Here is a 19,889-nt window from a genome sequence, read left to right on the forward strand (position 1 = left end):
TTTGAGTCAGAGTCTTGCTGTTTTGCCCAGGCTGGTGTGCAGTGGCGCAATCTTGTGTCACCACAACCTCTGCCTCTTGGGTTCAGGCGATTCTCCTGCCTCAGCCTCCGGAGTAGCTGGGATTATAGGTGCGTGTCCCCATGCCTGACTAATTTTCGTATTTTTAGTAGAGATGGCAGTTCACTCTGTTGGCCAGGGTGGTCTCAAACTCCTGACCTCATGATCTCACAGCCTCGGCCTCCCAAAGTGCTGGGATTACAAGCATGCATCACCATGCCTAGCCTTCATGGGGCCTTTTTTTAAGCACCAGTAGTCAGTTTTGGATGTGAATTTTCTGCCGTGTGGTAGTAGGTCCCTGTCTGTGCACCGGCTGTGGTTCACCTGTGTACCCACTGTGGTGTCACCTGTTTTACGAGTTGGATCAAAAGGTGGCATTTTACACTTTTCTGCGTTTCTTGTTGTAACTGTTTCTGTTCGCCTGAACTCTGTGTGCTGCTGTTGTGTATGAAGATGTCTGACCACTAAATATTCTGTGGGAAGATTGTTTTGAGAGCGGACCTGTTTAGCTGAGCTGTGGCTCCCAAGGCTCCGCCTTGTTTTGGTGGGAGCAGCCAGGCGCCTGATTTCCCTCTCGAATTTGCTGTGGGATTTGTGTGCTGTGCTGTGGCCTCCCTGGCCAGGCCCCACTGACTCTGCCTCTGCCTCTGCCCCCAGGCGTGGGGACCTGCCGTTTGCCCCAACGAATGCTCAGACGAGGTGGATGGCAAAGCAGATGGAGCTGAGGCCAAACCTCCAAATAAGCCTCCTCTCCTGCAGCCTCAGATGGACAGGCGGACACTGCAGCCTCTTCTTCCCAGACCCTGCCGCACACCTCCCTTGACCTTGGGACTGTTGTGAACGTGCCTCTTACCCGCATCCCATCTTTCTTCAGGCCCGAGGGTAGTTTACCTGCACAGTTGATTCAGCATGGTTAAAAATCTGCCACCTGCACAGATATTCTTGAAAGCAGAAAAAAAGGTTTTCTTTTAATAAAATCCTGAGGCTTTCTCACTGCCTTTCTTTAGAAGAGAGTAGCTTGTCCTCACGGGTCTACATTGGTTGCCGAATTTACCTGTATTCCTAACCGTTTTCTATATGCTGCATTGAGCCTTACGGCAAGAAGGCATTTTTTTAAAAAAAGGAAACAAACTCTCAAATCATGAAGCGATATGAAAACTGCATATGTCTACAAAGCTCTGAATTCAGGTCCCAGTTGCTGTCACAAAGGAGCGGGTGGAACTCCCGCCCTCCCCCGTCTTATATAATAAAAATTTCTGAGCATGTGTGGCAGCAGTCACCACTGCAGTAAGCTGGTCTACAGATGTTTTCCACCGAACACCACAGTAAACAGTGCCATGTGCTACCAGCTGTGTCTGTAGCATTTGTCTGTGGCAGGGGGGCCCCGGATGGGACTGGGCCTCGCTCCTGTGGCCAGTGCCAGCTCTGCATTGTGAGGGAGCCAGACTGGCTGTTGCGTAGGCTGGGCTAGCTGTGGGCAGTTGCGCAGAAAAGGAAAGGTGGAAAGGTGGGCCGGGCCAGATCTGAGGAGGCTAAGAGTATCTTAGAAACCTTGGTTTAAGGCTGGCATGGTGGCTCACGCCTATAATCCCAGCACCTTGGGAGGCCTAGAAAGGTGGATCACCTGTGGTCAAGAGTTTGAGACCATCCTGGCCCACATGGTGAAACCCTGTCTCTATTAATACAAAAATTAGCTGGGTGTGGTGTGTGCCTGTAATCCCAGCTACTCAGGAGGCTGAGGCAGGAGAATCAGTCTAACCAGCGAGTTGGAGGTTGCAGTGAACCAAGATCATGCCACTGTACTCCAGCCTGGCAACAGAGCCAGACTCTGTCTAAAAAAAAAAACTGGATGTGGTGGTGGCAGGTGCCTGTCATCCCAGGTACTGGGAGGCTGAGGCAAGAGAATTGCAGTGAGCCAAGATTGTGCCATTAAACTCCAGCCTGAGCAATGGGAGCAAAACTCCATCTGGGATAAAAAGAAACCCTGGTTCATTTCAGTTCTGAGCACCTACTAAGTGCAGCACGCTAAGCTTCGTTAGGGATAGAGGCACAAAATGGGCCCAGACCCTTACATGCGGGATCTTTCCTACTCTGAAGAACACACCTGCTCTATGGAGGTGCAGCCCGGTGCTGCGGATGCCCAGTGGGGATTGGAAGCTCTTCATAGGACTGACAAAGGTTTTGTTCATCCTTTCAATGAAGCCTGAGCGTAAACCAGCCCCTTGCTAGGTGCGGGGAGTAGGAGGGCAGTGAAGGCAGATGCCCCTGTGATTGGTTGCAGGGAAGAGGCTTTCCTTGGAGAAGGCTGTGGCATTCTCTGGAATGTGTGCATTTGGCTGGTAGGGTTGCTAGGGAAACCTCGTGCTGCTACACAGGACACCGTTCAGGCCTCCGACAAACCTGTGCAGCCTCTGAGCAGGTGCCCTTTCAGCCCCTGGGCAGGGAGGAGGAAATGATGGGAGAGCTGCTGAGACCGGGCACTGGAGAGCTTTGTGTGCTTCTCTTTCCCTTCAATAACATTGGAGTTTCAGGCTACAGAGTCGGTCCACACTTGTTATACACCACACACTTCTAGGTCAGGTTCCAGCTCCACCACTTCCTGTCACACTGGGCAAGGGGCTTTGCCTCTGTGCTTATTTCTCACTATGGCTCACGTTTCAGGGGTCGGCTTTGGTGGCCTGAGGTTCGAATGCCCTTCTGCTTTCTCCTGGGCACAAGGGTAGTTCATCTGCACCATTGACACAGAATAGTTTAAAAATCTGACGGGGCACAGTGGCTCAGGCCTGTAATCCCAGCACTTTGGGAAGCTGAGGCAGGTGAATAATCTGAGATCAAAAGTTTATGACCGGCCTGGTGGCCAACATGGTTAAACCCCTTCTCTGCTAGAAATGTAAATTAGCCAGGCATGGCAGATGCCTATAATTCCAGCTACTCAGGAGGCTGAGGCAAGAGAATTGCTTGAGCCCGGGAGGGGGAGGTGGCAGTGAACATTGCACTCCAGCCTGGGTGACAAGTGAAACTTAAATAAATAAATGAATGAATGAATGAATAACTGCCACTCACTGAGATATTTTTGAAAGAAAAAAATATTCTCTCCCTTTCTTGTTATAAATGATAAAATTCCAAGGCTTTCTCACTGCCTTTCCTTTCAAACCATGTTTAGAAGAGTGTAGTGTGACAAGCTCAAAGCAAATATTTGTTATCACCTAATTTGTCAGTGGGATTTAGGTGCTATCTGCTCATTGTCTCCACTGAGTGAGACACCCTGTTGGAGGGAGAATGGCCTTGGTGGGAGCACCTTTCAGTTAACTTCCATCTCCAGATAACTCAAGCAGACAGCATGAGATGCTATTTTTTGGCCAGGCGAGGTGGCTCACACCCGTAATTCCAGCACTTTGGGAGGCCAAGGCGGGGATCACCTTAGGTTGGGAGATTGAGACAACCCCGACTGACATGGCAAAACCCCATCTCTACTAAAAATACAAAATTAGCTGGGCGTGGTGGCCCGTGCCTGTAATCCCAGCTACTCAGGAGGCTGAGGCATAAGAATTGCCTGAACCCAGGAGGTGGAGGTTGCAGTGAGCCGAGATCGCGCCATTGCACTCCAGCCTGGGTAACAAGAGCGAAACTCCGTCTCAAAAAAAAAAAATAATGGTAAGTTTATATTTTCCCAGTGAATGGACTTTATAGCAGCACTGTCTCTAAATATCACCGTTCCTCCTCAAGCCGAGTTAGTCTGCTCATGGTATAGAGCCCCAGGCTCACTCTGGCTGGTATTTATCTGTCATCTCCCTTCTCATCATTCTCAACCTTTATGCCTCTTGTAAGCTCCACACGCGGGCTGACTCCAACCCCACTTTACCTTCTAAGCTCTATGTCATGAACAAGGTCCTATCTTTTTTTTTGTGAGACAGTCTTGCTCTGTCACCAAGCTGAAGTGCAGTGGCGTGGTCTCAGCTCACTGCAACCTCTGCTGCCCGGGTTCAAGCAATTCCCCTGCTTCAGCCTCCTCAGTAGCTGGGACTACAGGTACATGCCAACATGCCAGGCTAATTTTTTTGTATTTTAGTAGAGACAGGATGATCTTGATCTCCTGACCTTGTGATCCACCCACCTTGGACTCCCAAAGTGCTGGGATCACAGGTGTGAGCCCAAGGTCCTATCTTGAGCTCATTGGCAGGGTGAAGTCACAGGGCTGTCAGGACTAGAACCCTCAGTACAGGGACACAGAATAGATTTCCCAGCCATGGCCACCGGTGCCTCACTGGGCTCCACACCAGCAGCTGGACTGTGCCAGCCAGGGTTCTCAGCTCTCCTCACTGGATGCTGCCACCCCCTGGGTGTGCTCTGGTCTCTGCACCTCCCTAGCCTGCTGCCTGGAGGACCTCTCTCCAGCTTTCCATCTCAGCCATCTCAGCCACTTTCCAGGGCAGCCTCTGCTGTCACCCAAGCTGGGGAACACCCCTCAGGGATGCCTAGCTGTGGGATCACCAGCTCCAGGAAGGTGGGGACCCAGACTGCTTGTTCCATTCCCCGCTATGTTCCCAGCCCCAGGCACACAGTAGGTGCTCATTCATTGTACAACTACTGACAGTGTGAATGGTGACTGAGGTAAAGGGTTAAATGCACCCAAAGTCACTGTGAATTCAGCAGCTAAAGATCCAATGTGGGTCAGCTCTCCCCATACATAATTTCAGAAAAGGGCCCCAGCCAGGCATGGTGGCTCACACATGTAATCCCAGCACTTTGAGAGGGCAGGTGGATCACCTGAGGTCAGGAGTTTGAGGTCATCCTGGCCAACATGGTGAAACCACGTCTCTATTAAAAATACAGAAATTAACCAGGCATGGTGGTGCATGCCTGTAATCCCAGCTACTAGGGAGGCTGAGGCAGGAGAATCGCTTGAAACTGGTAGGCAGAGGTTGCAGCGAGCCGAGATCATCCCACTACACTCCAGCCTGGGTGAGAGAGAGAGACTCCATCTCAAAAGAATAAAAGGAAGGCTCCCCCCATCTCCCAATAAAGAGGGTGGTGAAGTGCTTGGACCTGCTGGTAAATACCACACCTCCACCCACAGCCTGTGACCTGGCAGGTTCCTCTTGGCCATCTGTGAATCAGAGGTGGTGGCGTCGAGGAGGACACCAGCCAGGGTGCTTGCATGGGACTGCTAGGGCAGCTGGATCACCTGAGGTCAGGAGTTCGAGACCAGCTTGGCCAACATGGTGAAACCCCGTCTCCACTAAAAATACAAAAGTTAGCTGGGTGTGGTGGCGGGCCTGTAATCCAAGCTACCCAAGAGGCTGAGGCAGGAGAATCCCTCGAACCCAGGAAGCAGAGAGCTTGCATTGAACCAAGATGGCTCCACTACACTCCAGTCTGGGCAACAGAAGGAGGCTCCATCTCAAAAAAAAAAAAAAATCTAAAAACCCCACAGGCAATTCCTGCATGTGCAGAAGGTAAACGTGTCTCCTCCACAGGTGCATGCAATAGCTCTTGGACTTCCTCCTAATTCTATCATGGACTTATGCTTTTGGCTGAAAGACTTACCCTCACTTTACAAAGAAAAGGAGTACTTACGACATGAATGTAATTTTCTTTGTTCAGCAAAACCTTTTACTGAGCACTTATTAAGCGGCAGACATTCTCACAGACCCGACGTGAGCACGTTCCACATCATCCTTAGATCGCAGCTCTGAGGAGAGTGCGGATGTGACCCTCATCTTCCTTCCAGGTGAGAAAAGCAATGCTTAAAGAAGCTAAACAGGCTGGGTGCAATGGCTCACGCTTGTAATCCCAGCACTTTGGGAGGTCAAGGCTGGCGGATCACCTGAGGTCGGGACTTCGAGACCAGCCTGACCAACGTGGAGAAACCCTGTCTCTACTAAAAATACAAAATTACCCAGATGTGGTGGTGCGCACTTAAGATCCCAGCTACGTGGGAGGCTGAGGCAGGAGAATGGCTTGAACCTGGGAGGGGGAAGTTGCAGTGAGTTGAGATCACTCCACTGCGCTCCAGCCTGGGCAACAAGAGCAAAACTCCGAAAACATCATCCTTAGCAAACTGACACAAGAACAGAAAATGAAACACCGCATATTCTCACTCATAGGTGGGTGATGAAAAATGAGAACACATGGACACAGAAAGGGGAGTACTAAACAGTGGGGTCTATTGGGGGGAAAAGGGGAGGGCCAGTGGGAGGGGGAGGTGGGGAGGGATAGCCTGGGGAGAAATGCCAAATGTGGGTGAAGGGGAGAAGAAAAGCAAAGCACACTGCCATGTGTGTACCTACGCAACTGTCTTGCATGCTCTGCTCATGTACCCCAAAACCTATAATCCAATAAAAAATTAAAAAAAAAAAAAGAGCAAAACTCCCTCACATAAAATGAAGAAAAGCTAAACAACTCGCTGAGCATGGGTGGAGCTTCAGGTTTCAGTTATGTGGACTGGCAGGCTTGATGCTTCAATTGCCATGGCAACGGGCATCTGTACCCTCCTCACCCATCCTGTTGTTCCTGCTTCACCCTTACTATGACGTGTTCTATCATTACCACCAGCACACAGATGTCCTATGCCCGCTCCACATGTCTCTATCACAGCTGAGACATATGAACTTACTTTTCAAATTTCAAATTTCCAGATCTCTTACTATACTTTTTTATTTTTATTTTTATTTTTTTTAGACAGGGTCTTGCTCTGTTGCCCAGGCTGGAGTGCAGAGGCATGATCTCAGCTCATTGCAGCCTCTGCCTCCTGGGCTCAAGCCATCCTCCTACCTTAGCCTGCCAAGTAGCTGGGACTATAGGCACGCATCACCATGCCCAGCTAGATTCTGTATTTTTGGTTGAGCCAGGGTTTTACTATGATTCCCAGGCTGGTCTTAAACTTGTGAGCTCAAGTGATCTGCCTGCCTCAGCCTCCCAAAGTGCTGGGATTACAGCTTCGAGCCACCACACCCAACCTTATTATGCATTTCTTACGGGCATTGAACGTGTCTTTATAAAAAAAGGCTGGGCATGGTGGCTCACACCTGTAATCCCAGCACTTTCAGAGGCCTAGGCAAGTGGATCACCTGAGGTCAGGAGTTTGGGACCTGCCTGGCCAACATGGTGAAACTCATCTCTACAAAACTACAACAATTAGCCGGGTATGGTGGTGGGAGCCTGTAATCCCAGCTACTTTGGAGGCTGAGGCAGGAGAATCACTTGAATCCAGGAGATGGAGGTTGCAGTGACCTGAGGTTGTGCCACTGCACTCCAGCCTTAGCGACAAGAGTAAAACTCCGTCTCAAGAAAAAAAAAAGAAAAATTGTGCTAAAATACACAAGGCATAAAACGTGCCCTCTTGGGCGCTTTGAAGTGTGCAGCCCGGCAGCATGTGCTCACGTTGCTGTGTTTTCTGTGCTTTTACAAACAAGGACACCTGTCCAGGCCCCAGGCCCCTGGGGCATTTCTGCATTCACAAGCTCTGGTTCTCTGGTATCTTCTGGAAGGGGTTGTTTACCATATGGGACTGAGCCAGGAAGCCAAGATCAGGCTGGGCCGGGGAGGCCGAGTGCTCATGGGCCTGGGCCTGGAACTGCCATTCCTGTGGCTCCTTCAACGCTCTGGGCCCTGGGTGTCCCTGGGGCCTGCAGCAACACCCCAGGCTCCCTCCACTGGCTTGGGGACTGTTCAGAGACTCTGGCTTTGGGGCACCCGGGCCACGGGAGCCTCAGACTCCCACTCCAGCCTCCTTTCTTCTGCCTCAATTTCAGCTTTCTTGGTCTGCATCTCACCTGGCATCCTGGCCATGAGAACTCCAACCCCACCCTTATATGAACCAAGTCCACTAACCACTGACCCCCTCTCCAGGCTGGGTCCTGCTGGGGAGTGCCTTCTGCCTGTGAGACGGGGGCACAGGCAGGGCAGCTTCTCACACACAGTGCACAGAAAGCCACAGCCCCCCTCCAGCCCTGCCTCAGGACTGACTCACCCTTCCAAGAATGTGACAGAAACCAGGGCCACTTCACATCAGAAAGCCCTCGGGAAGGATGGTGGTCTGGGCGCCTGAGCCACAGCACGGCCCTGGGGAGGGGCCAGGGGAGGCCACCTAGGCCTCTGGTTCTGCTTCCTAGACACCGAGTCCCCCACAGGCCGTGCCCAGGCTGGCTCCCACCTCCTTCCTGTCTGGGTAATGGGAGGCCAGGACAGCACCCAGGCCACTCCCCAATTCATCTGCAGGCCCACAATAGCTGGCTCACATTCCCAGGCCACTTAAAATGCCAGAGGCTAAACATTAGCCGCCCAGCCTTTTGTCCTGCGGCCCTGTGTGTGGCCCCGAGGGAGCACACCCACTGTGCCCGGCAGCTGTCACCTCCCTTGCAATTAAAGCAGTTGGACAGCGGCACCTTCCAGCAGACCCACTCTGAAGCGAGGGGCAGATTGGGGAGCTCTTCTGAGAGCTTTGGGTCTGTCATCCCAGGGTATAAAGCATAAGCAGGGCTCTGAAAACCCTTGTCATGGGGCTTTGTTATGGAAATCCTCATGGACTCTGGCCAGTCCTGGAATGGTTTTTAACTGGTTGATGTGCTTTGTTCAAAACACTTGCAGTGGAAGATTTCGTTTGAGGAGGGGGCAGACTCGGGGGTAGGCCTGGCGGGCACAACGGCCACAGGAGGATGCCCACCTCATGCCTGGAGATGTCCATGAGCACCGTGAAGCTGGCTGTGTGGCTGCACTGGCACGTGATGTGCATCCAGTTTCTGGACAGGAGCTCGCATCCCCGGGCAGACCACCCTCCGGTCCCACTGATGCTGCGAATAGAAGAGAGAAGGGGCGGGGGTGAGATGGTTCCCTCCACCCATGAGCCTGTCGGGGGCAGCCTCTGCCCAGCCCTACGGGCTCACGGGCCACGCTGGCCAAACCAAACAGCAGGTACTGTGCATGATGAAAGCCCCGCATCCTCGCAGGCTGCTCACCACCATGTTCCTCACCAGTCCCCTGCACTGAAAATAAGAGATACCCGTGGCCAGGTGTGGTGGCTCATGTCTGTAAACCCAGTACTTTGGGAAGCCAAGGTGGATGGATCATGAGGGAAGGAGTTCGAGACCAATCTGGCCAACATAGTGAAACCCCATCTCTACTAAAAATACAAAAAATCAGCTGGGTGTGGTAGTGTGCACCGGTAATCCCAGCTACTCGGGAGGCTGAGGCAGCAGAATCACATGAACGCAGGAGGCAGAGGTTGCAGTGAGCTGAGATCACACCATTGCACTCCAGTCCGGGCGGCAGTGCAAGACTGTGTCTCAAAAAGAAAAATAAATAAAAGCCACCCAATGAAGGCAGGACCATGGGAAATCTCCCTTCCCTCCTGTGTCTTGTCAGGGCCTCCAAGGAGCAGCCTCTGAAGTTCAAGTTCTACGTTATCCTCTGGCAGCAGAACTCAAACGGGGCCGTCTCGTGTCCACCACACGCCCTGCTGCTGGAACCGCCCACTGGGGTTCACAGAGCTGCAATGCACTCCTGTCTCCTTCTGAGGACAGACGCTTTCATGAGAACATCTCGCCTTCCTCTGACACTTGCATCTTCAGATTGAACAATGCTTTATGGGAGCTGCCCAGAAGCCAGGGCCCCATGGGGACTTCCGCTTTCCTGATGGGAAGCCCCAGATAGCAAGTTGTTATGAGGTGTGTCTCAGCTTCAGACAGGGCCCTGCCCTCCCAGACCCTGGGAAAATCACACCACCTCTCAGATCCTTAGTTTGCTCACCTGTAAAATGGGACGTGAACACTAATATGTCTGCCATGAACTTTACAATCTGGGAACAGGTACAGCATAAAGCAGAGAGCAGGGCATTAGAGCCAGAGCTAACTGCCAGGGTGCAGATGAAGGCCCGGGACAGATGGCTGGCCCGACGTCCCTCGTGGTGAAAGGGGCTCCTTTGGTCTCCCCTTTATAAGCCAAGCGCCTATTGCATTCCAGGTGCTGTGCTGGTTGCTCACTAACTAGGACTTGGAAGACACTTACTAGAAGCAGAAGGATGGGCTGAACAGGCTCCTGGCATGAGCTCGCTCACCATGGCGTGGCCCCCCCACAGCCACCACTCATGGCTCTCCACTCTGCCCAGAGGAACGGTGGTGGGAAGAGGGGGGAGTGTTCCCGCTGCACGGATGCCCCCAGATACACAATGTTCAGCCGATTTGAGCCTGGGGGTGCTCACGCTCTGACTCCCCAAGTCCTGCATGGTGTCTCCCCTTCCTGGCACTCCCTCCCAGTATGTGGAGACACATCAGGTCTCCCCACCAGCTTGTGCTCCCATCCTCCGACCACTCCCCAGTTCTAGTGTTTTCTTCTAAACAGAGACAGCAAAAGTGAAAACGAACCAGCAGAGTAGAAGCAAGCTCCTGGTAAAGACAGAGCAACTCAAAGAAGTCCAGGCCTCACATAAACGCTGCACCTAAAAAGGCAAAGTGAAGCACAACCACCACCGGCTCCCAGGAGAGGTGAGCCACGTGAGTCTGAACCCACTCTCACGTGTGGGTGAGAATCAGTCATTCTGCTTTTTCTAACTACAAAATACCTTTCCGTCACTGGAACACATGCTGAAACACAGACTCGGTTGCACCAGCTCCCGCCTTTGCCACTCTGCTGGCTGGCTTTCTGATGCTGCTTCTGGCCTGTGCTGTGGCCAGATGTGGCCACTTGGGGGTAAAGCCAGTCCCCAAAGCTGGGCTGTGTCGGCCTCTTGGGCAAGACTAGGATCAGGGGCCCTTGTCTGTTATGGGGACCGCACCCATTGCTGGGGGTTCCCACTGTCAGCAGAAGGGCTCCTGGGCCCAATCTCTGGGTCTGCCTTCCCGTGTGTGAACAGGTCTCTGTCTTATCCAGCAGTGAACTGGCCAATACACTAGTGTGGCTGCTGCATCTCGGGAGTCCTGCAGGTGAGGAGCCCCTTCCTGGGTGTCAACCTTGAGGGATCTCTCTGTGCACCTCCATGTCTGCCTCTCCACGTGTGGGTCTGCGTGCACCTGTGTGTGTGCATCTGTGTGTATCTGCGCATGTGCATCTGTGGGTATGCACCTGTGCGTGTGCATCTGTGGGTGTGCATGTGCACGTGCACATGTGTGCATGTGCGGGTGTGCATGTGTGTGCATCAGTGGGTGTGCATGTGCACCTGTGTATGCACCTGTGGGTGTGCACCTGTGTGCGCGCATCTGTGTGCACCTGTGGGTGTGCATCTGTGTATGTGCACTTGTGGGTGTGCACTTGTGTGTGCGCATCTGTGTTCACCTGTGGGTGTGCATGTGTGTGGGGGACTGCATGTGTGTGTGGGCCTGCATGTGTGTTTACATGTCTGCATCTCCACGTGCAGGTCTGTGTACATCTGTGTGTGGGCATCTGGGGGGCTCTGGTGCTCCCACAGAAGCAGAGCAGGAGGCTGACTGCCCCACAAGGGGCTGGAAGGGGAGACAGACCACAAGGGACCGTCCTCATGGGACGCTCTGCCACTGATCCCCGACCCTGCGGTGCTCCCTGCCTTGGCAAAGCCCTCACATGGGGATGTGGGACTCCCGGCACCACACTTATGCCAGGGAGTGGTTCCAGAACACGCAGATGGGCTTGGTTCGCTCCTCTGTCTCCAGCAAAGCAAACTCCACTAGGACGGGCCTCTCCAGGGGTCTTGGGAGCGAAGCCCCCTCACTGTACACCAGCATGCTCACCATCAGGGTATTAATGATGGGCCGGTGAGGCAGCCTGAGGTCAAGAAGCCAGAGCATGTGGACAGACACGATTAGGAAACGTTCACTGAAATCCCACACAAATGCCCTGAGGACATGCCACGGATGTGTTCTAGGGGAGACAGAATCACACAAAGAGAGCTCAAAGCCGCAAGCCCCACAATGTCTTCATCCCCCGTGCAGGTTTTATCACTGATACAGCACACAGGGAGATGTGTCATCTTCGAGTCAGAAATTCAAAAAGAAACAGAAGGCACAGGTGCGAAGACGTTACAGCCGAAACAGTTAACGGCAGACAAACAGGTGGTGGCTTAAATGTCCAAAGACAGCAGAATAATGGCAGCTCCTGGGGGTGAATCACCTGGTCACTGAGAACCACGTGATCACGAGGACCCCTGAGTCAGGGAAGTGTCTGGGAAACTGCAGGAGGAGGAAGGGCAGAGGTTCGAGCTGCTCCCACCGAGGGGCCACAAAGCTGCTTCCCGACGTCCATCCTTTCCAGCCAGGACGGGCTGAGCAGCCCTAAAGCCCTGGGGCCAGCAGCAGGCACCACCCAAGACAGCCTCGGGTAGGGTGTGTGGGGACAGCATGGGGTCCCTCAGGGCACAAGATGGGGCGTATGCTGGGGAGGGGGCATTTCTGGCAGAAGCACTGGGATAAGCCCAGGCAAAGGATGTATGGTGCTCCAGGGGATGGCATCCAGTGGCAGACCCAGAACCTCCCTCCAAGGGACACCACAGGACAGTGGTCTCTGTCTCTGGGCCAGGGTCCCGGTGAAATGCTGCTGTGAAGACCTGTGCTTGATCAAGATCAGAATTTTGACTTGTGGAAGCCTTGGGGACCTCTGAAACAGACCCTCCCCATGTCCCCATGCCCCCATGCTCAGGCCTTACCGAAGGCTTCGGCGGTCTGGGTCATAGTGCTCAGGCAGGAACTGCCCCAGGGTGCGGTAAATGATGACCAGAGCGACAGCAAACTGGCCAGCATCATCAGGGTGTCGCCTCTGCCTGCTGATCGGAGCCTCCCTCTCGGTGCCTGGTCCTGGGCGCGTGGTCTGCGGGGTGGTCCTCTGGCCGGCTGGCCTCCCCAGGGGGCCTTCTGCAATGTGAGCAGAGCGTGAGGACTCTGGCGAAAACACCTGCATTCTCCAAGGCCGAGATCAGGGCCAGCAGGCGTTTCTCACAAACCAACAGATGTTCCACTGAAAACAGTATGGCAGGTCCTCAAAAAATCAAAAATAGAATTTACCGCATGGCCCAGCAAGCCCAATTCTGGTTCTACATCCAAAAGATTGAACGCAGGGACCCAGATGCTTGCACACCTACGTTCACAACAGCACCATTCACACAGGCCAAAAGGTGGACACGACCCAGGCATCCGTCAACACGTGAGAGGATAAACACACGCGGTCCATCCACACAATGGAATATTACTCAGCCTTCAAAAGAAAGCAAAGTCTGACACCACGACATGGGTGAACCTATAGGACATTACGCTCAGTGAAATAAGACAATCACAACAAATAATTGCGTGATTCCACCTATAGGAGTTCCCTAGAGGAGTCCAATGCAGAGAAAGCAAGCACGGTGGGCACTAGGGCTGGGGAGGGGTGTCGGCGTTTTGCGGGCTAGAGTTTCAGATCTGCAGGATGAAGAGAGTTCTGGAGGTGGACTGCTTCAACATGAATGTATCTGATATAGTCTGGATGTCTGGCCCCTCCAAATCTCACATTGAAATGTGATCAGCATTAGACCTGCACATGGTCAGGGGTGTTGGGGGTCACAGGGGTGGATCCCCCATGAATGGCTTGGTACCTCCCATTGGTAATGAGCAAGTTCTCACTCTATTAGTTCCAGGGAGAGCTGGCTGCAGCGGGGGGCTAGTCAGTTTCAAACCTCATCCTCTCAGTTTCAGGCACAGCCCCGTATCAGTCACCCCTCTTTTTATGACACGAGATATACCTGACAAAATCGCTTTAGTCACAAGGTTTCCGATTCTAAACGGTCCATTAAGGGGTTTACCTTTTCGTGTCCTTTTTATTTTGGGATGTTTTTAGTGATTGTCATGGATCTGTGAAAAAGCACCTTAGGAAAATTCGAAACGTTTATACCGTTTTGTATCACCTATCTCAACCCAGGACTGAGGATTTGTACATACACAGACGGCATTCTGGTTCGGGTTTTGTGGTTGTTTCTTTCAGGGAGGGGAAGGTGACTCTAAAATTTTTATTTCTATTTAAAGGCGGCCTTTCACTCCCCAACCCCCCACACAGGTTCTTTCTCTGTTGCACAGGCTGGGCTGTAGTGGCATGACCAGAGCTCACTGCAGCCTCCATCTCCTGGGCTCAAGAAATCCTCCCGCCTCAGCCTCCTGAGTAGGTGGGACTACAGCTGGGCACCACCATGCCCAGGTAATTAAAAAAAACACTTTTTTGGTCTAAATGGGGTTTCCCTATGTTGCCCAGGTTGGTCTTGAATTTCTGGGCTCCAGAGATCCTCCCCATGTCAGCCTCCCAGTGTTAGGGTTACAGGTGTGAGCCATCGTACCCAGCTAGCAGCAGCTTTTCACTGCACACCGAAGACCAGTGTACACACAAATTTCAGTTCTGTTTTCTTGTTCACATTATCAGTCACATGGCTGAGTATCCCTCAGCTGAAATGCTTAGGAACATGTTGGATTTTTGTTTTTGAGACAAAGTCTCACTCTATAGCCCAGGCTGGTGCATCTCAATGCTGCAACCTCCGCCTCCTGGGCTCAAGCGATTCTCATACCTCCACCTCCTGAGTAGCTGGGATTACAGGTGCCTGCCACCTCAGCTGGCTAGTTTTTGTATTTTTAGTAGAGTTTTTGTATTGTTACCATGTTGGCCAGGCTAGTCTCGAACTCCAGACCTCAGGTGATCCGCCCACCTCGGCCTCCTAAAGTGCTGGGATTACAGGCATGAGCCACTGTGCCCAGCCTGATTTTTTTTTTTAAGTATTCATACTTATGCTACAACGAGCACTTCCTTCCAGAGTCATGTTGGTGCTCCAGAAGGTTCAGATTCTGAAGCAGTTCAGATCTCAGGATCAGGGTGCTCAACCTGTACCTAAGTGCTTGTTTGAAACAACCCGCGGCCACCAATAGGACCTGGCGCTGGCCAACACTCAGAACACCCCAGCCCTGGATCTTCAGTGCCCAGAACATGGCGTGTTCACCATCCTGGGATGCTGCAGGGGGTCCCCGCTCCCTGAACTCTGGGGGTGTCGAGGGCAGCAGCAGGTTTCTAAGAGCTTTTACCTTTTTCTTCAGGTGGTTTGAAGAAGTCAGCTGGGAAGGAGAAAGAGGACTGCAGCTCCCTGGGGAACTCTTCCTGAATGGTGTCGAACCATGGCACTGTGGCTCCCGTGAAGTTCAACTTGTCAGATGTTGACAGCAAGAACTGGGGGGACACTTCCTTTAATCAGACATAACCCCCACAGCTGCCTTGAACCCTTGCTGTTTTTCTTTTTTTTTTTTGAGATGGAGTTTCGCTCTTGTCACCCAGGCTGGAGTGCAATGGCGTGATCTCGGCTCACTGCAACCTCCGCCTCCTGGGTTCAGGCAATTCTCCTGCCTCAGCCTCCTGAGTAGCTGGGATTACAGGCACGTGCCATCATGCCCAGCTAATTTTTTGTATTATTGGTAGAGACAGGGTCTCACCATGTTGACCAGAATGGTCTCAATCTCTTGACATCGTGATCCACCCGCCTCAGCCTCCAAAAGTGCTGGGATTACAGGCATGAGCCACTGTGCCCCGTCGCTGTTTTCAAAATGACTACAACTGTCACACTGATTGGCTGGCCTTAGTTATTTATTTAATTTTTTTAAATTAGTATTTTTTTGAGATGGAGTTTCACGCTGTCTCCCCGGCTGGAGTGCAGCAGCGTGATCTTGGCTAACTGCAACCTCTGCCTCCCAGCTTCAGCCACTTCTCCTGTCTCAGCCTCCTGAATACTAGGATTATACATGTGCGCCATCACGCCTGGCTGATTTTTTGTGTTTTTGGTAAAGATGGCATTTCGCCATGTTGGCCAAGCTGGTCACAAACTCCTGACCTCAAGTGATCCACCTGCCTCAGCCTCCCAATGTGCTGGGATTACAGGCACGAGCCACTGTGCCCAGCCTATTTATTTATATTTATTTTTTGAGACCCGGTCTCACTCTCTCACCCAGGATGGAGTGCAGTGGTGCAATCTCAGCTCACTGTAGCCTCAATCTCCTGGGCTCAAACAATCCTCCCACCTCAGCCTCCTGAGTAGCTGGGAATACAAGAGCATGCCACCACACCTGGCTAATTTATTTATTTTTTTAATAGAGAAGGGGTCTCACTACAGTGCCCAGGCTGGTCTTGAACTCCTGGGCTCAAGAAGTCTGCCCACCTTGGCCTCCCACACTGCCAAAATTACAGGGGTAAAGTACCATGCCTGGTTGACTGACCATCTTTAGAACAGAATCGATTTCCAGCTTCCTGCACCCCACGTGTACCTACACCTGTCTGCAGTAAGCCTGGAGGGAGGCAGGACCCATGAAACCCACCCTTCTAGAGCCTCACTCCTGAGGGTCTGGAGGACCTGCCTGCTGGACACCCAAGATCATGGCCCAACATCTCCCAAGCCTCAGACCTGGCCCCTGGGAGCAATGGGTGAGTCACTGCAGACTGTCTTCCAAAGACTCCACTCACAGATGAGGAAACAGGCCTAGCTGCTGAATTTTTTTTTTTTTTTTGAGACAGTTTCCTGTCACCCAGGCTGGAGTGCAGTTGCCCGATCTTGGCTCACCGCAACCTCTGCCTCCCAGGTTCAAGTGATTCCCCTGCCTCAGCCTCCAGCGTAGCTAGGACTACAGGCACACACCACCATGCCTGGTTACTTTTCTATTTTTAGTAGAGACGGGGTTTCACCATGTTGGCCAGGCTGGGTCATAGGATTTACCACATGACCCAGCAAGCCCACTTCTGGCTCTACACCCAAAAGTCTAAAAGCAAGGACCCAGATATTTGCACACCCACATTCACAACAGCACCATTCACACAGGCCAAAAGGTGGACATGACCCAGGCATCCGTCAACAGATGAGCTGACTCCCGACTTCACATGATCTGCCTGTCTTTGGCCTCCCAGAATAGTGGAATTACAGGCGTGAGCCACCGTGCCCAGCCAATTTTTTTAAATGTATACTTTTCACTAGGCTTTTTTGTTTGTTTGTTTTTGGAGACAGTCTTGCTCTGTTGCCCAGGCTGAAGTGCAGTGGCGTGATCTCAGCTGACTGCGACTTTGCTTCCCAGGCTCCAGTGATCTTCCCACCTCAGCCTCCCATGTAGCTGGGACCACAGGTGCATGCCACCACACCTGGCTAATTTTTGTTTTTTGATATAGACAGGGTTTCACCATGTCGCCTGGCTGGTCTCGAACTTCTGGCCTCAAGTGATCCGCCCGCCTCTGAATCTCAAAGTGCTGGAATTACAGGCATGAGCCACCACACCCAGATGATCACCTCATGTGCTGAGGAGAGGGCCGACCACTCCCTGTGCCTCCAGTAAGGAAGAGGCTGAGTCTCCCTCCAGGAGGGGCCCACTTGTTATAAAATAAAGCTCAGCACTCCACGGAACCACAGGGAATCAGCTGGGGACACCAATGTCCAAACTGAGCCCCGTCCTGTGTTTCAGCCTTGAGAGGAGTCCCTGTCACTGAAGGTCCCACCTGTCACAGACGCAGCTGTAGTCCTCCCATGCATTGTGGCAGCAGCTGTGGGGGGGACAGGGGCTCGAGGTACAAGGGTCCTCCACATCACAGCCGTCCTTCACCCTGACCTTGAGGGCGTTGTTCATGTTCAGGGTGGCCACATTGGTGGGCGTCCCCCCCATCCTCACTCCCTGCATCAAGGAAAGGGCATTGGGATGGGAGAAGCCCAGAAAGGTGAGGAGGGGCTAAGGGAACTCAGAGGTCTCTCTGGTCACTTGCAATGCATTCATTGGTGACACCTCATTTATCTACAGAGCTGGGACGGGCAGGGTTGTTCCTTTCACTCCTGGTAGCCGGAGTGCAGTGCAGAGCTGGGCAAGCAGCTCAGAGGGCATGCTGGCCAGATATCCTGGGGTGGGCAGTTGGGGTGTGAGATGTCCCTGCTGAGGGGGCTGAGAGCTGAGTGACTCTCAGAGCAGCTCCCCTGGCTGGAGCTGGAGCACCTGGCTCCATGGCATAGGCATGGGGGCCACTTGGGTACCATGTGGGGTTGAACTGGGTGGGCTAGATTCAGGACACTTTGTGAAGGCAGAGGGGCAGGTGGCTAACATGGCATGGCAGTGAGGAGCTGTGGGGGCCAGGGACACCCCGATGCCAAGGGGAACCGCAGGGGGATGGGTCTAAAGAGGAAACAGGGGCTGTTAAAGTGGGGGTGCCAATCAGACACATTGCTCACTGAAAGCTAACAGGTTGACTGACGGCACCAACTGCAGGGCTGGCAGCCTCTGAGCCGCCTGCGAGAAGCAGCCCCCACCGCTCCCACGTACCTGCATGCAGCCTCGGAACCCACGGTGCACGGACACCTTGTCTTCAGAGGCGCCCCCAACCACCATGCTCCTTATCGTCAGCCCGGGCAGCACGCCCCTGATATCTGCCCTGCTCTGTGTGGAGAGAGGGGGCAGAGCTCTGGGGGCTGCGCCCACCAACCTAGAAACATCTTCCAGCTGGGAAAACACGCCCAGGTTCAGCTCCGGGCTCAGCATTGCGGCATCTCCACCATGGCCTGGATTCTTCTGCTCCTCACCCTCCTCACAGGTCAGGGTGTGCAGTGATCAGTGCCTTAAAAGAAAACCCAACCTCCCAGACCTCAGAACCCCACCCCTGATCTTTCTCCTCCAAAAGCTCATCGCTACCCCCACCTGGAGCCCTAATGGCTGCCTGTGTTGCCAGGGTCCCTCTCCCAGCCTGTGCCTCTGTCTCCCCAGGAGCCTCAGTGGCCTGCACCCTGAGCGGTGGCTATGGTGGTTATTGTGGGATCCAGGAGGGATGGGATCCCTGCTGCCTTCTCAGGCTCAGGCCTGGTTGCATACCAGGGGCTTGTGACAGGGAGCTTATGTGTCCTCAGGATGCATCCCCTCCTGTGCACTGATGTGGGAACACCATGCATGGAAACGTACCAAGATTCCAGAGCATTCAGGGTTTACTACAGAGAAATGATTGATTGAATTGAACTCAATCTTCAAACTCCCTCAACTCCCCAAAGGTCAGGAGGATGAAATGGTACCAGTGGCCACAGCCCCAACTCTTTAGGGACCCAGGTTTTCTTTCCTACATGGCCACCCCACTTCCTGAATCAGTTAGGGGCCTACCATGAGTCACCTGCTCTCATAAACTTAGGTGGGGGTCACTGGAAAAATTGGAGGATTGAGAGGTTACCTCCTAGGAGCCAGGACAAAAGCCAGACTTGTCTTAGCATAAAGCAGAGTCTTCACAACACACACCCTACTGGTTAAAGCATGTGTGGATTTTTTTTTTTTTTTTTTGAGACACAGTTTCACGCTGTCGCCCAGGCTGGAATGCAGTGGTGTAATCTCGGCTCACTGCAACCTCCACCTCCTGGGTTCAAGCAATTTTTCTGCCTCAGCCTCCCAAGTAGCTAGGGTTACACGTGCATGCCATCATGTCTGGTTAATTTTTTTGGTATTATTAATAGAGACAGGGTTCTGCATTTTGGGCAGACTGGTCTTGAACTCCTGACCTCAAGTTGATCTGCCTACATTGGCCTCCCAAACGTGGATGTTTAGGTTATGACATGCCCCCTGCTGTGAATGGCTGTCATGGCCTAGGCCTGGGAATGAAGCCAGGATGGAATGAGGATGGTGAGAGGATGCAGGGTTGTCAGGACCAAGTTCAGGCTCCATGTCTGCAGGACTAGACTTTGGAAGTCTCACTCACCACCCAGAGGAGACCTGGGGTATTACAGAAAATTCACATCAGCCATCCTGCATGGAGTCAGACATCTCAGGTACTGAGCAAGAAAGCCCAAATCTAGTTAGTAGGTGTCCAGGAGTGCGCAGTCCTCCCGTCAGCATTGGCCATATGTTTGTGGTTCCCATTAAGGGTAGGCATGCCGG

At 52.8% G+C, this 19,889-nt stretch overlaps 2 protein-coding genes across 10 annotated transcripts in view; one reads left to right on the plus strand and one right to left on the minus strand.

Moving 5' to 3' along the window:
* Positions 1-5,808, plus strand: part of LOC103795939 (myosin-9) — a 20,487-nt gene extending 14,679 nt beyond the window's left edge. For 2 of the 7 annotated variants that reach the window (XR_013523546.1, XM_078341641.1), the window contains 2 exons: positions 31-128; positions 817-1,348. Coding sequence is in view for 6 of the 7 variants with exons in the window: in XM_078341641.1 (XP_078197767.1) it covers positions 31-128; positions 817-880 (162 nt within the window). In the remaining variant the exon portion in view is untranslated. Of the gene's footprint in view, positions 1-30; positions 129-714; positions 1,349-5,661 lie in introns of those variants that run through there. The other 5 variants (XM_078341617.1, XM_078341608.1, XM_078341655.1 and 2 more) reach the window with 4 other exon arrangements.
* The window catches only part of LOC103790534 (cadherin EGF LAG seven-pass G-type receptor 1-like), a 20,563-nt gene extending 1,954 nt beyond the window's left edge, over positions 1-18,609 (minus strand). Inside the window, exons 1-4 of one of the 3 annotated variants that reach the window (XM_078341768.1) lie at positions 18,303-18,421; positions 17,494-17,666; positions 12,668-12,872; positions 8,723-8,849 (exon numbers count right to left, since the gene is read on the minus strand). In XM_078341768.1, coding sequence (XP_078197894.1) covers positions 8,723-8,849; positions 12,668-12,872; positions 17,494-17,581 — 420 coding nt within the window. In that variant the 5' untranslated portion in view covers positions 17,582-17,666; positions 18,303-18,421. Of the gene's footprint in view, positions 1-8,433; positions 8,850-12,667; positions 12,873-17,493; positions 17,715-18,302 lie in introns of those variants that run through there. The other 2 variants (XM_078341763.1, XM_078341760.1) reach the window with 2 other exon arrangements.
* Positions 18,610-19,889: the final 1,280 nt, after the last annotated feature.

This window comes from Callithrix jacchus, chromosome 1 (assembly GCF_049354715.1).
Source record: "Callithrix jacchus isolate 240 chromosome 1, calJac240_pri, whole genome shotgun sequence".
In the NCBI taxonomy this organism is placed as follows: domain Eukaryota; kingdom Metazoa; phylum Chordata; class Mammalia; order Primates; family Cebidae; genus Callithrix; species Callithrix jacchus.